General features: G+C 39.5%; 1 protein-coding gene across 5 annotated transcripts in view; it reads left to right on the top strand.

Moving 5' to 3' along the window:
- Positions 1–16572, top strand: part of PGGT1B (protein geranylgeranyltransferase type I subunit beta) — a 53734-nt gene that overhangs the window by 427 nt on the left and 36735 nt on the right. The window contains exons 1-3 of one of the 5 annotated variants that reach the window (XM_061624308.1): positions 421–596; positions 6362–6480; positions 15471–15538. In XM_061624308.1, the coding sequence (XP_061480292.1) occupies positions 454–596; positions 6362–6480; positions 15471–15538 (330 nt within the window). In that variant the 5' untranslated portion in view covers positions 421–453. The other 4 variants (XM_061624289.1, XM_061624318.1, XM_061624298.1 and 1 more) reach the window with 4 other exon arrangements.

Raw genomic sequence — 16572 nt, 5'->3', positions numbered from 1 at the left:
CATGCCAGCCATTTTGTTCTGGCATCCATGGTACGTATATCAAGGTATGAGTACTGACACCTCATTTTTCACAAAAAAACCCAGTGATTGTCATTTTTTTGGATGATGAATAATTCTGAAGCCCCTTACAGAAAGCAAGCATATTAATGTAAATACTCCCAAAACATCAGTACTTGCTTCCTCATACTGACGAACGCATCGTCTTAGAAGCACTTAGAAACAGAGAAAAGCAGGCGAGCTCCCCCCCCCCGGTAAACTGACAACAGTTTTGAAGTTGGCGGCGGTGCTGACTGTCCCCGCCTCATTTGCTGGAAGGGGTGGGCTCGAACTCCATTTTCCTGCTTCACTCGCCGAAGCTGCTGCCCCAATTAGCATAGCGCATGGGCCGTACCACGTGATCATGTGACCTCGGTAACCGACGCTGCGCGTGGGGATAAGGAGCGGTTGGCTAACATGGCGGCGGTTGTGTCGGCGGAGGAGGAAGGGGGCTTTGGGGACGGGGAGCGGCTGGATTTCCTGAAGGAGCGGCACGTGCGGTTCTTCCAGCGCTGCCTCCAAATTTTGCCGGAGCGCTACTCGTCCCTGGAGACCAGCAGGTACCCCGGGGGTGGGGCAGGGGTGACGACGACATTCGAGCCGTGATGGGTGGGAGAAGAACAAGCGCATGTCTACGTGCCTGTGAGGTACCCTATAAAGAGAGTGCCTGAGAGGCTGGTGAGCATCAACTCGGGGTTTATTTTTTAATCGGGGCAGGTAGGGTGGCTGAATGCGTGCTTGTAACCCGCAGAGGTTTTCCCTGTTCTAGGCCGCTCGAAGTGTCAGGGGCGCAAAGGTAACAGCAGCAGCCCCGGAGCGGGATCTTCCGGAGACCTGAATTTGGCCAGGACTTAATTTCTGACACTAGTCACCTGTATTCTCTCTCCCCTCCCCCCAATCCCAGCAGACTCTTCTCTCCCAGTCCTTGTTGTGGAATGATTGGTACGTTTGCTTTTGAGGTGCTCTTATTTACGCGCTTTGACGCTTAATCCTAGTAATTGAAAACAGTCTGTGGTGCTGAACCCTAACACATATTAAGCCCTGAGTGAACGTGAAATGATTAGGCCTGTTTCTTTCTGTTCTCCTTTAAGACGGACAAACACAAAACAGGAGGGAGGGAGGTACAGAGAGAAGAAAGGATGCAAAAAGAATAAACTTGTTCTCAAAACTGCCAGCTTAGCTTTATTGCAGCTCAGCATGTTTTCAAACACAAAGTTGAGTCCTTCAGAGCCTCAGCAGCAATTGGAGCAACACTTCCTTTAAGAAAAGACAGAAATATCTTAGTGCTTCATGTATGCAAATATTTTACTTTATCTGCCTCATCAGGATCTTTTGAGTTTTTTCCTCCTGTTTTTTTTTTTTTGTTATGGTTTCCTGACAACTTTCTGTCTCCTTGGTGCTGCAGGAGAGCTCCCCCCTCCCATCTTTTGCCCTTATATTTAAATAGGGGTGTTTTTTTTTGTTTAAATGTTTATGCCTTACCCTTGAAAAAAACCTTTCCCAGGGTAGCTGAGTTTCCTGAATGTAAACATGCTATTAAGTATGTTCAGCATATGACTTCAGTCACTTTCTGAGGATGGGGTGGGCAACCTATGTTTAGGGAGTGGGACTGGTGTGCAGCTGGAGCAGTTGAAGTTTTTGTAGGCCTTGTTGAAATTGATAGTTAGACCTGCCTATCTGCCTGCTTTCTGGTCCTTGTAATTAGTAAATAAGCAACATTTAGGCTAAGAAATACAGGTTGGCCTTCATTGCTATAAGAAAAGGGAGTTGAGTTCAAGTGAATAACTTAAGGAAATAACAGTAGCCCTAATTAAAAACAGACAATAATAGTAATCAAAGTTCTCTTTTTACTTAGGGTAACCATAGTATCCTATGGTAAGGCTGTTCAACAGCTATGGGTGTAGTCTTATGTAAACTTGGGATCAAGCCCAATTGCAAGCAGTGGCACTTTCTTCTGAGTAAACATCCACAGGTTTGGGCTTCTTTAGGCTGGAAACAGCTTCAGATTGCTCTTGGAACATAACAGTCTGGAATTCTGGGATAAGGAGGGGAAACAATTTGCTTGAAAAAAATCTGGAAGAGACTATTGTTGAGGTGGGAAAAAACAGTTGAACTTTATTTAGAATAATCTGTTATAGTGGTTCTTATCCTCTGCAATCTGTAGAAATCCCCATTTGGATAAGGTGCTGAGGAGCAGTGTAAGCATTACAGAGAGCTGGTAAGAGTTTTGAACTTGAATGTATTGGGTGTCAAAGATATATTTAAGATTTATGGAAAAGCTCAAAAGAGTTGGGGGCAAGATGTGTGGGTTTTATGAAAGGATAAAGAAACAAAAACCCATAGAAACAGGTGCGGGCAAAGAAAAGAACAAGGGCATGGACCCATACTAAATAATTGAAACCTCAGCTCCTAGAGGAAGGGCTATAGCTCAGTGGTTGAACCATCTGAATTCCCAGGTTCAATCCCTGGCATCGGCGGCTAAGGCCTGGAGAGAATCTTGCCAATCCTGGATTGGTGCTGCCAGGCAGTGCAGACGACACTGAGCAAGATGGACCAATGGTCTGACTCAGTATAAGGCAGCTTCCTATTTTAAGAACAGAATAATCAGTAGTTTCTTTTTTTCTGCTGGTCACTGAAAATCAGTTACTTATCTAAACAGAAGTGATTTTCTAACTGGTGGAATCTGTCTAGTTAATGTTGTTTTGTTTTAATGTATTTTAAGGTCTGTTTTTATGATGTGTTACAGTGTTTTTAGTGCTTCTGTTTGCCGCTTAGGGCTCCTGCTGGGAGGAAGGGCGGGATATAAATCAAATAATAAATAAATAAAATAAATAAATAATGGGAAGGAGGCTGTTAAGATTTTTGTTGGAACTTCTATAAAAGAGCAAGGGGCAAAATATGCTTACTTCCTGTGTTGCAGACCTGCTGTCAGTGGTTGAGATGAGCTGGCCTATTGAACATTACATTTAAGAGAGTCCTCCTTAGAGTTTGTACAACACTATTTGTTCCTTGAATATGTTCTCCAATATGTGTGACCACCTTTTTAAGCACCTGCCTAAACACAAACATAGGTATGCTGGTAATCTGTGCACTTTATTACATTTTGATTCTCAATAATTCTGCAAGCAATGTAATTAGCTAGCAATCTCTGATCTCAGTGATGAAATGCAAAGCAGGTTGAAAACAGAAACGGGTATAACAGGGTTGGAGGTTATTCATTATGTTGCAAAATCCTGGTAGAGGTTAATTAAGGTATTGTTGTATCTAAGACCAGAAAGCAAAGTGTAAATCATGCTTCATTATAATGGCTGTTGACTGACCAAAAATTAATAACTTGAGTTGCTGCTGGTCTGTATTTACTAAATATTATGTGCTGCCAAAATTTAATTACACAGAACCTTGGTTGTTAGCGAAAAATGATGACACATGAATTTAGTAGTGTTCTGCAACTCCTCTGTAGGAATGTTGTACTGAGAAATTACCATGTGAACCTCCTGCATATTGCTTTAGAGAAACAGTTTAATCAAATTTAATTTTGGCTTACTTCACTGAGCAAAAAAGAGACGTGTTATGTTTGGTGGAGCAATTTTGAAAGATAAAGTCATAATTTTAGTATAGTTGCAGAACACAAGCTGGTCATATCTTGTTTCTGTCCTATCCCCCCCCCAGCAGTCAGTCAGCATTCCTTAGCCACTGAGCATGTTCAGTCCTCATTGGACTGTTTTTAGTTCTCCCCCACTTCAGTCCCCCCCCCCAAAAAAAAGATTCTTCGTATCTCTGCTAATCTTGGGGTTTCCCTGAGCCTGCTGATGCCTTCCTCTTGTGCATCCCTGAGATATGGTTCCTTTGGGCTACATAAGGATCCACACTTGGAGAATAAGGTTACTATTACTACATTGCTGGGGTAGCTAATGTGGTGCCCTCCTAATGTTGTTGGACTACAACTTCCATCAGCCTCAGCCAGTATGGCCAATGGTTGGGGATGATAGGAGTTTGCAGTCTATTGACATCTGGAGGGCATCATGCTGGCTATCCTGGCTATATGGGATTGCCTTGGCTATTCAATTCTGCATCAGGGGATTCTGTTAAGCAATCAAATTTATTTCTCCATTCTGCAAGTGCAAATGATATAGGAGTTTTTCCTAGATTTTCATTTTCTGGTTGAGGTTAACTGCCAGTTCAGGTGATAGTCTTGTGTTTTTACTTACTTGCTTGGGCAGAATTCTTCACAGCTAAATGGCTGTAGACAGTCTGCCTTTCAATTTGAAGCCTAGAACTGCTTAAAACCTAGAATTGTGAGTTTACAAATAATCATGCATATGTCCACGGATTCACACCATCATTCCACTGTTGTTCCAGTTCAGACAGTCATAGCTTTCCCCAAATAATCCTGGGAAGTATAGTTTGTTAAGGACACTGAACGTTGTTAGGAGACCCCTATTTCCCTCACAGAGCCACAGAGAATAGGATGGGTGGTAAATATATATGAAGTCGGGGTAAAAACATCTGTATGATGGAAATTACATAATGAAGTTGCCAGACACACCTTGGGGAGCAGGGGAATTCTCCAACACTTCCTGCATATGGGCGTTTGTGGGTAGTGTTTAATGATCATAGTACAGTTTGTTTTTTTCTGAGATCTCCAGATTTTCTTTGTTCTTGGTCTAATGTACACACCTATATAAAAACAGGGAAATGAAGACCTGACATGAGTCTAATTTTGTAATTTAAAGCGTTGATTTGTAATCTGTAGTTACCTTACCCTTTGTTGCTGACTGCATTGTAATATTGAAGGGCCTGTGTTTCACTCCCATTTTTCTTTCATGTTATTCTGTCATGCAGTCCATAGGGTTCTATTCATTTATTGTCACTGCTAGGTTTTAACCCTTTCTCTTTCATTTGCTCTTTAGTAAGACAACTCCCTGACCCAGAAAAGAACTGCTTTTGGGGTAATTCCAGATTGTTTAGAGGTCTCTAGTGCAGGGTATGTAAAAGCTCCTGAGCCCAGACATTTGTGAGGAAATCTCTGAAACAGAGTGTTCTGATGCTGTATAAAATATACCATGGTAGGGGCTACAGTTTATTTTGTATAACCAGCTTGGTACAAGGCTATACTGTGTGTGGCCTGTCTTCTAAACACTGTAAGATAATCTCATATTATGAGAGCATCATTTTAACCTTAGCCATTAATGGTGCCCTTCACATGTTTCTACAGTGCAACACCATTGGGCCACACGGTCTGCCCCACCTATATGTTTGTATTGTTCATACACAACTGTGTGGGTCACATAAGAACATAAGAAGAGCCTGCTGGATCAGGCCAGTGGCCCATCTAGTCCAGCATCCTGTTCTCACAGTGGCCAACCAGGTGCCTGGGGGAAGCCCGCAAGCAGGACCCGAGTGCAAGAACACTCTCCCCTCCTGAGGCTTCCGGCAACTGGTTTTCAGAAGCATGCTGCCTCTGACTAGGGTGGCAGAGCACAGCCATCATGGCTAGTAGCCATTGATAGCCCTGTCCTCCATGAATTTGTCTAATCTTCTTTTAAAGCCATCCAAGCTGGTGGCCATTACTGCATCTTGTGGGAGCAAATTCCATAGTTTAACTATGCGCTGAGTAAAGAAGTACTTCCTTTTGTCTGTCCTGAATCTTCCAACATTCAGCTTCTTTGAATGTCCATGAGTTCCAGTATTATGAGAGAGGGAGAAGAACTTTTCTCTATCCACTTTCTCCATGCCATGCATAATTTTATACACTTCTATCATGTCTCCTCTGACCCGCCTTTTCTCTAAACTAAAAAGCCCCAAATGCTGCAACCTTTCCTTGTAAGGGAGTCGCCTTTTCATCTGAGTAATAATTTGTACCAAAATGTCTCTGATTTGTATAAGAGACATAAATTTGCTACACTTACTTGTCTCATTATATTTTTCTGAAATGGTTCTCTGCTGAAGAAGTTTTCCTTTCTTGGTTTTGGTGCTAATGAGCCATTCATTATACAGCTTCTTGAACATGTTGATGTTCTACATTCGTGTGTAGTTTGCTTCACCAGTTAGAGAGAGAGTTGTTGGCATCAGTTTTGCACTCTTTCACTCAAAGTAGAATTGGTTAGTGAAGCTTGAAAGCAGCATAGCTGCCTGCTTGCAGAATTATATGTAATCCAGCTCCCTGCAGCTTATTGTCAGGTTACAGCACTCATATCTGTTTTCAATTCATGCTGGAGCTGACACGCACACACAAGCATGGTTTTTTGCAGCTTGGAAGTACTTATCTTTACAAACCGTTTGATATTGATGGTAGGTAGTAAAATGCTGCTTTTTTCTCTTACAGGTTGACAATCGCTTTTTTTGCACTCTCTGGTCTGGATATGTTGGATTCCTTAGATGTGGTGAACAAGGAGGATATAATAGAATGGATTTATTCCCTGCAGGTCCTTCCCACAGAAGACAGTGAGTGAGTTTTTAGCTTTTCTTTTACTGACATTTCACTATACACATTTGTGCTGCTTTTAGCTTTTAAGAATAGAGAGGAATCTCTTGTGCAAAGAAATGCTGAGCAGTTGCAAAAACTGTTTTACTTTAACAGTTGTAAATGTTTAGCAGTTCTAAAAATGTATATTCTCTTAGTCTAGTCACAGACCTGTGCAGTGAAGCCTGCTCAGAGCATTGTGCTCTGCTGACAGTGGCTTTACCCAAAATGAGTTATAAATGCAGTTGTATTATGCTTAGTAGGTTAAGCTTTCAAGCAAAGGACCCTTTTTTAAAAAAAATGTTGCCTTGATGGGTTCTAGAAGAGTTTGTTGAAATCTGTAATATAGCGTTAAATTAGAAATATTCCAAAGGTATTTTGTCTAATCATGACAAAGCATGTTATTAGTTTTTATAAGGCTGCTTAAATATGATTACGCAGGTCAGTGGATTTCTTCTTTCTTAATTGCATTGAATCTCCTTTTAAGACTTGTTAGCTTTGCTGTACAAGAAATATGTAACTAAGACCAAACAAGAGATGGATCGATTCCATAAAGGAAGCAACAGACCTGAATTTACAAGATCTGAACAGGGTGGTTCATGACAGATGCTATTGGAGGTCGCTGATTCATAGGGTTTCCATAAGTTGTAATCGACTTGAAGGCACATAACACACGCACATAATGACAACTTGCCAGAACTGTAATTATATTATTGAATGTTAAGCCAAACTTACTATTACTGTAAGAGAACAATGAAAGAATAACAGAGGAACTCAAACTATTTGACAGAAATAAGACTGGTAAGCTGTCAGGAATGCAGCTTTCTCTCTGCTTGTGGGAGGTTAGTGTGCCCATATTCTTTGTGCCCTCTTCTCTGCTCCATCCACTAGGAGGCAGACTTTCTGAAAATGGGAACAGTACTGGGAATACATACCCCTTCCTCCTTAGTTCCAGATCTTCCAATCCCAAAGGCTAATGACGGATGGTAACCTACTAAAACATTTTTATAAGAAAAAAACATACATAAAAATAGGACTGTCATACCACCCTATTTGTAGTCACTAAAAGTCAACATAAATGGATGATAAGGCTATCAATGGTAGTCATTCTGGCTATGTGCTACCTCCAATATCAGAGGCATCATGCCCCTGAACACAAGTTGATGGGGATCGCTCATGTCCTGCTTATGGGCTTCCCACAGACATCTGGTTGGCCACTGTGGTGACAGAATGCTGGACTGCATGAGTCTTTGGTCTGAACCAGCAGGGCTGTTCTTATGTTCTTAAGCCAACTGAAATGTTTAAAAGTCTTACATTCCTTTCAGCTGATGCTGTCACTTAGGTTTCTGAGGTGTGGAAGAACAGTATTCCACAGATGTGTTTTAAATTAGTTTTGATATTGTAATGACTTTCTTTCTAATTACACTGTGCCAAGATAGAAGCAGAAGTCTAAAAATATTTTTTTTAAAGTTCAGAAAAATAACACATTTCAGTGAAGTTTGAACAAAGTTTTCAAGAACAGGTTCCTTTCAAATTATTGGCAGTTTCACAGTAGTGCTTTGTGAATTGTCATAGAACTTTCATGAACACTAACAGAGCAATCCTAAGTATAGGAAGCTGATGGAACTTACACCGGCTTAAGTTACCTTTGTTCCAAACTCAGTTCAGGAGCAGGGTACTTGCCAGCTGAGCAGACTGAAGTCTGGCAGAGGGAAAACAAGCCTCTAAAATAGAGTTTGACTTATAGAATCCTTTTTGTCGCTGTACTTTTCGTTGGGTTGCTAGGTCACCTGACTGATCCAAAAGAGGTTTGGAGTAGGTGTAAGTTCCACTGGCTGAGCCCTGGCTCTGCTGGGTTAGGGAGTTGCACCGACATATCCGTGGCTAAACTGGAATGAGGGAGTTATGCCGGTGTAGCCTAAGATCTTCCTATTCCAAACTTGATCATCCTGGTGGGTATCGGGTTTGGAGTGCACTGTAAAAGTCTAATCAAGTTTATGGCTAAAATGGAATGTATCTCAAATATTTGTTAAATTGCTACACATTGCAGATGGAGTACTATTCATTTTTACTGCAAAGTGTATTAAAGTGTTCTGTGAAATATCACAAAGGTCTAGTGATAATCTTGTTTTTCAGAACTTATTGCGTATATCTTGTTAGTGGTGGTGGGCAATATTTTCTCTACAAAATAAGGCTTCCCCTGACTTCTGATTTCAGGTATCATTAGAATTATTCCAGAGGAGTCTTTGTGTTAGTCTGTTAATAGCAAATACAAAAGCAAGTCTTGTGGCACCTTAACAAACAACTTTTTTGTCTTTTAGGTACCACAGGGTTCCAGGTTGTTTTTTTTTTTTAGAGTAATGCTTAATACAGTATAACTCATTGGAGCGTGCTCCATCTTTTTGTGAATGTTTAAATTGTTTTCAATACTGTATTAGTACTATTTATACACAGAACAAACACTAGATGGTGGTATTCCATAATTGAATTACACAATCCTTCAAATTCCAGTTTCTAGAGGAGCAGCTGTGTTATTCTGTTGCAGCAAAAACAAGGATGAGTTTTGTGACACCTTTGATGACTGACAAATTTATTATGGCATAAGTTTATACCCTAATACATTTCTTAGGCTTTACGATGTTGCAAGACTCTTCCTTGCGTTTGCTTCAAATAAAATAATAGAATCATAGAATACTAGAGTTGGAAGGGGCCCATAAGGCCATCAAGTCCAACCCCCTGCTCAATGCAGGAATCCAACTTAAAGCACACCCGACAGGTGGCTTGTCCAGCTGCCTCTTGAATGCCTCCGTTGTTGGAGAGCTCACCACCTTCCTATGTAATTGGTCCCATTGTCATAGAGCTCTGATAGTTAGGAAGTTTTTCCTGATGTTCAGCCAAAACATTGGGAAACTTAAGCCCATTATTCCATGTCTTGCACTCTGAGATGATCGAGAAGCAATCCTGGCCCTCGTCTATGTGACAACCTTTCAAGTACTTGAAGAGTACAATCATATCTCCCCCCAGGCTTCTCTTCTCAAGGCTAGACATGCCCAGTCCTTTCAGTCTCTCCTCACAGGGCATTGTTTCCAGTCCCCTGATCATACTTGTTGCCCTCTTCTGAACCTGTTCCAGTTTGCCTGCATCCTTCTTAAAAGTGCAGTGTCCAGAACTGGATGCAGTATTCAAGGTGAGGCCTAACCAGTGCCAGATAGAGGGGAACTAGTACTTCACATGATTTGGAAACCATATTTTTATTAATGCAGCCTAAAATTGTATTTGCCTTTTTTGCAGCCATGTTGCACTGTTGGCTCATATTCAGCGTGTGACCAAGAACAATTCCAAGATCCTTCTTGCATATAGTATTGTTGAGCCAAGCATCCCTCATCTTATAACTGTGCATTTGGTTTCTTTTTCCTAGATGTAGATCTTTGCACTTGTCCCTGTTAAATTTCATTCTGTTGTTTTCAGCCCAGTGCTCCAGCCTATCAAAATCACTTTGAATTTTGTTTCTGTCTTCCATGGTATTAGCTGTCCCTCCCAATTTTGTGTCACCTGCAAAATTTGATAAGCGTTCCTGCACCTCCTCAAGGACAGTGACAGTAGTTCATTGATTTTGTGTCATAGTAAGTAAAGGAGCACAGCCCACTTTGATATGTCTGATTTTCGTTACCATTCAATTTTTATCTGTAGTTTATTAAAATATTAAATGGTTATGAAATTCCCCTCCATACTTTAAATTTTAATGCCATGATTTTATAAAACCCGGATTTTATGTGACACATATCAATAGTCTGACATATTGATGGTATGTTTCATGTACTGACATGAAATATTCTTCTCAAAGCATATTTTTTTACTTTCTTACCATCATCCCAAAATGTATTTTTAAGTTTTTGAATGCTAGCATTTTAGACGGTCTTCCTGAAACATTACCTCATCTATAATCATTGATCCGAAACAGCTGTTCTTGTTTTGAAACTGCTGGATAAACTCGTACTTGGTGAATAGTGTTCATGGTTTGGCTGTTAATCTTAAATTCTGTATGGCATGCTCTGTCATTATTAATTTCTTGAGTGTTTGAATTAAGAACTTGAGGCTTCTGGGACCTTGAAGGTCATCTTACAAAAGGAAGCTTAAAAGTAACAAAACTAATGAAGGTACTTAAAAAACAAAAACAAACTCTGACTATGGTAATTGTTATTTTGGGCTGTCAAATGGGATGCATAATGAGATGTTAGTGAGACATTCAAGAAAGTTATTTGAACTGAAAATAGATTTGCCTCTTTAACAATAGCTTTGTGCAGAACAGGATGAAGATAGGCAGTGAAATTAAAACCTGCCATTAATAGTTAGAACCATGGTAATATTCTGAAAAGACTTGAGAAGTCCTTATGAATTTAGCATATTTTCTGAAATAAAATAAAAGAGCTCAAATGTATGCAAGATAAGAATCAAGTGATCACAGCAGTGTTCTTTTCGTATACAGGTTTGGGCCCTGCAGTGATTTCAGTCTCTGTTGCTTGGCAATTGTATACGACAGAGAAAATAATGAAAATGTTTACAAACAAGAAAAAAAGTGTCACAGCCAGCTGCTACCATTTGTATTTCATGGCATTTTGGTCTGTCAGTTTAAAAAGAAGAAAAAACCCCTTAAAATTCTCTATAAAGATTTGGCACTTTATGCATCTACTGATGCTGGCTGTAGGCCATGAAAGCTTATGCCATAATAAATGTGCTAGTGTTTAAGGCGCCACAGTACTTCTGCATCTGTTTTGCAACAAAGAGTTTGCTACAAACGTGGCTGCCACTGTAGCCATGGCGGCCAGCACTTTATATCTGGAAATCAGATTTGGGGTGCAGTCTCCAGGCAGAAGATGCCACAGCCTTTTGCCCTTCTAAAAACAAAACAAACTCCTGCCATTTTCCCAGTAGGCAGCTAAACCAGGTTGCTAGACTTTCCTGCCCTGTCACTAATTATGCCATGCTCTACAGCACTCTCATGTGGCAACAGCATTTTAAAATGTCCGTTTTACTTCTTGCTTCTGTGCTTGTTTGTGTTCCTCTGCTGATTTCCCCTGCACTATGCCTCAGCACAGTCTTATTCTCGCCCCTTCCTCAGCTCCATGTGGCCCCACTCACCTCCACCCCAGAATGGAGATTTGGGGATGGGGGAGAGTTTCACAACAGCTCTCAAAACTTTGTCCTCCAAAAAGGGCAAGGTGGGTGGAGACTGATTTGTGAAGAGTGGAACTGTTGAGCTGTAATAGGTTGGGAAAGACATTCTGTATGTGCTAAGATACTCTTTTAGTATGTTCTCAGGGGCTAGTAGAAATCATCATTGGCAACCTGACACAATTTGTGGGCACTAGCTGCAATTGAGTAACACAGCTGCCTGTCTGCAATTTGTAGTATTAGCATCACATTTTAAACCAAAAAGCATCTCTTGGCAAGTGTAGTGCAGATTAACAAGCTTCTACTTAACAGAACTAAGCATAATATTCTTATCCTATTCTAAGGCCACTTTCAGATGTTGCAACATCAATCCAATAGGCCTCAAACAACATATGAACAAAGCACATCTTGGTAGAAAACATGATCCAGTGCACTCTGGCTTCTGAAAGCTCCTTGTCTGAATTTTGTACAGGAGGCTCTCTAAAAAATGAGGAACGGCCTTGAAGAAGGGATATTGAGAGTGGATAAATCACAGTTCAAAAGGACAAAATATGCAACATATCCAAGGAATAGGCAGAACTGAAGTAATAGTTTGACTGGTATTACTACCTTCAGTCAACTTGCTTATACAATTGAAGTATTTTATTTACTCTTATGTTTTTAATCAAAAAGGTGGATGAAACAATTTCTCAAAAATGTAGGGTTCCTACAAGATTCCACTTCAAACTTACAACAAATCTGTTTCCTCTGCATTGTTCTTTTCCTACTTTTTTTTGTAATGTAAAGTTAAGATAATTTTAGATACAAAACTTAGTTGAAATTGTTAATAAAGTAGTATTTGTCAAAATATTGCAGTTTGGAGCATTTCTTGGAGATGTCAAAAAGGAGCATATTTATTCAGATTTGAGGGTTTTTTAGTTTTTTTTTATCATTAATTTTTATTCAAATTTTCAAAAACAAAACAAAACAAAAATAATTAAACAATAAAATAAAATGTTGACTTCCGATTTGTCGCAGATCAGTTATAGGTCTACAATATATAACAAACCTGTCTCTTAAATTATATTACAAAATCACTTTCCTCCAGTAGTTATCTTAATTAATCATCAAATCTCATAAACATTACTTTATTCTTTCCACAAAAAGTCAAAGAGAGGTTTCAATTCCTTGAGAAATATATCTATCAATTTTTCTCCAAATAAACATGTCGATTAATCCATCTCATCAAATCTGTTAGGTCCAATAATTTCAATAGCCATTCTTCCATTATCAATGTTAATTCCATCTTCCATCTTCAATAATCCTGTTAAGTCCAGTAATTTCAGTAGCTGTTCTTCCATTATCAATATCCCATAATAATCTTGCTGTCATAGCCATAGTCATATAATAAGAGTCTGATGGGAATTTCCTAGATTTGAGGGTTTTTTTAGTATGTAATGCAGTTACACTTGTTCATACTTTGGTACAGAGTTTGCCTTTGGAGCAATAATACTATTGAATTGTTCAGACATTTGGTGCAGATACTTTAGCAAATTGAAGAAGCACATTATTGATGACTAGTTAATGGAGGGGGAGATGTATGTCAATTACACACTCACTTGTTAATGATGTGCTGAAAATGATGGATTGTATCCTGTTCTATTTTATTCATTGAATACTCTTTGATCCAGTAGAGGTCTGATGGAAGGGGGGTGTATTTTGCAACTCCCCTTTCTCTTGCCATCCTCCACTCTTATGCTAATCTGGTAGGTCCACAACCCTCTGGATCAGATTTTTTAGAAGTGCAGGAGAGTAGGGGAAACTTTGAAAAATGGCCGCCTTCCCCCTGTTGTTACGTTTCATTAGATAAAAGGGCCTTCCATGGATGGAAGAGCAATATTGAATACAACCCACCATAAATACTGTAGCGACATTAAAAGTTAAGAATATATAGGAAGACATTCATTATTTCGTATATGTCAAACCAAATGGGAAAAAATCCTTTAAACAAGGCCTCTTTGTACAGGATGAATGCTTTTGTTTGCATGTGTTCCTTGGAGATCCTTCTTGTGGGGAACTGACTGGTACTGCTGCATGAATAATAGAGAATTTTCTTACAGTTTAAGACAAAGCATATGTTGAAAAGATAAAACAATTGCTTAATACATGAATTATATAATTGCTATTGCAATTTTGATTTTTACACGGAGTTATATGTATCTTATTTTTGCTCAGAATATCTATATACTTGTATGCCATTTTAAAAACTGAGCTTGTACTACTGCACCACTGAAGGCATGTTAACATGGGACCTAGAACAGCAATATTTTTTTCTGGAAGGTCAGTTTCAGGAGAGGATAGAATGAAAGTGGCTAGCTTTCCCCAGCATTGCTTGGGGGTAGAATAGTTGTCAACCCCAATCTTTCCAGCTGCCCTTGTTTGGCTAAGAATTGGACACAAGGCCCATGTTCACTGGTACCTACTGAAGGGCAAGTCCCCACTAGCATGCATGCTCTGCAATGTTCCCTTTTGTTAAATATGTTACCTGAATGGCCATATCTTTCTTAAATGTATCTTAAAGTTTTCTGTGACCTCAACCATCTGCATCACATGGACATAGCTTTGTTTCTTGGTGGAGAATTTATGTACTCTTGTAACATTTTTAAAAAATGATTGTCTGTCTTTCCTTTTATTATTATTATTTAAGTCCTTGGGAATTAATGAGGCCTGGATGCTGACAGAAGAAAGTGTCCCTTACGCTATCAAAAGGATATATGATATGTCAAAGGCTTCCTTCTGCTGGATGGGGCTGCAAAATCTGGATGGGGAGCAGATTTTGCACATGGGAGGGGGCTGCGGGAGGGGAGGAGTGGCAAAAATTGCCTTCTGCTCCTGTCGTTTGACCCTCCCTGGGCTGGAGAATCCAGTATTTCGAGAACCTAGCATTTTCTCTATCATACACAGATAGTTCTGATTTGACTGTTTTTTTAAAAATTACATTTGTATACCGCCCCATAGCCAAAGCTCTCTGGGCGGTTTACAACAATTAAAACATTAAAAACGAATATACAATTTTAAAAACACATTTTTTAAAAACAGTTTAAAAACACATGCTAAAATTTGAGCTTTTGGCCACAAATCAAAGAGCTGGTTCCCACGTAAAAAACCATGATGTATGTAGGAGCATTTCTGACCTGTGGAAAAGGCTGAAGACTGTTGCATTGGTTACAATGCCAGATGGAAGTAAATGTTAGGTAATCCAATTGTTGTGTGGGCTCATGCTGAAGAAACATGAACTGTTCTTGGTCCTTTTGTGCAGAACCTGGAAAAAAGGGGACTGCCCAAAAAACCATGAAAAAATCATGTTGGAATCAGTAAGCGGTAGTTCATTATTCAGTACAATATTTTCAGGACTTATTTGTTAATCTTCATCATTACATCTCATTCTGGTGAGACAGATGTAGAGGACTTGTGTTTCCAAACAATCAACTCTATACTGTCTTCTTTTTAGGTGCTTTGTGGTGATGTTGCTTCTCCCCTCCCCCCCATCTTGCAGAAATAAGTACTGTTAACAGAGTGACAGCGCAGTCCTGTGCATGTCCATTCAGAGGTAGGTCCTACTGAGTTCAGTGGGACTTACTTCCAGGTAAGTGTGTAGGACTGCAGTTTAAGGAAGGCAATATGATCGGGTATTAATAGCGATTTGCAGTAAGGCTTTACATTTCAGTTGAATTGTTTAAAACTAAGTGTTAGTATTTTAAAAAAAATATGCTCCAATGAATGTGCAAAGTGAACTAGGGTTGTTTTTTTCCTTTCGAAGGATCAAACATGCATCACTGTGGATTCCGTGGTTCTTCATATCTGGGAATGCCATTCAATCCATCCAAGGTTAGTGAATGCTACATGACAAAAATGTCTCAGTGTTGTGTTTTGCAACCTTTTAACAAATATTTACATAATTATGAAAAGTCTCTGAGGTGAACATTTTTAAAAGTAAAAATAGTGTTTTATTTTTTTTACGTTTTCCCCATAAATTGAAAACTTTTATGTGAGGCAAAATAGTGTTCTTATTATAGATGTAATATTTTAATGAAAGCTAGAAATGGATGTACAGATTTTAGTATGCTTATGTTTTAAAAAACTGCAAGAATAGAAATTAGGGAAGGTGATAGTAGGAGCAGTTTGTTAGCACTCTTTGAAACCATAATTTAGTGCTACAGGAACAGGACTTGTGCATACATTCTCCTTCCCTAACACATTTGGTTTAATTAGTTACTTCCTGATTTGCAGTAAACCATAATTTGCTTTTATATTCAAACTGGAAAACTATGGGTTATACTTGCCCTGCAAACCAGGATTGTAAACCAGGGCTTGGTCCTAGTGTGTAGGGCAAGTACTAATCATAGTGAGTAGTTTTGACTGTAATGGCAAAGTACAGTGTGCCACAAACCAGGAAGTAGCTAATTAACTAACAGTGCAATCTTAACCATGTCTATACAGAAGCAAGGCCTATTAAGTTGAATGGGGCTTACTCCCAGGTAAGTGGGGATAGGATTGCAGCCTAAGTTACTAAAGTAACTAAGTTGAATGTGGAGAAGAGGGATGTGCACTAGCCTGAAACTTGATCATGTAATAGTTTTGTGAACTCTTGTGACCAAGGAGTTGCAAATTAATATGAACGTGGGGAGCTTTCTTCCATCACTTTCACTTTACACAGAATTGACTAAGCAGTGAAGCTATGCAACATCCATGAACATCCATGAACATGCAGGCATCCTACTTGAGGTCTGTTAAAATTAATGGCAGCTACTCGGTAGCAGTGCTTGCTGGAGTATGTGTTCAGTTCAGTTATTTAGTTTGGAACCACAGGATTGTGAAGATGTGCCCACAGAATATTTAAAAATCTGTGATGTAAAAATATT

This window comes from Rhineura floridana, chromosome 1 (genome assembly GCF_030035675.1).
Source record: "Rhineura floridana isolate rRhiFlo1 chromosome 1, rRhiFlo1.hap2, whole genome shotgun sequence".
Lineage (NCBI taxonomy): Eukaryota > Metazoa > Chordata > Lepidosauria > Squamata > Rhineuridae > Rhineura > Rhineura floridana.
This window is presented reverse-complemented; position numbering and strand designations above follow the sequence as displayed.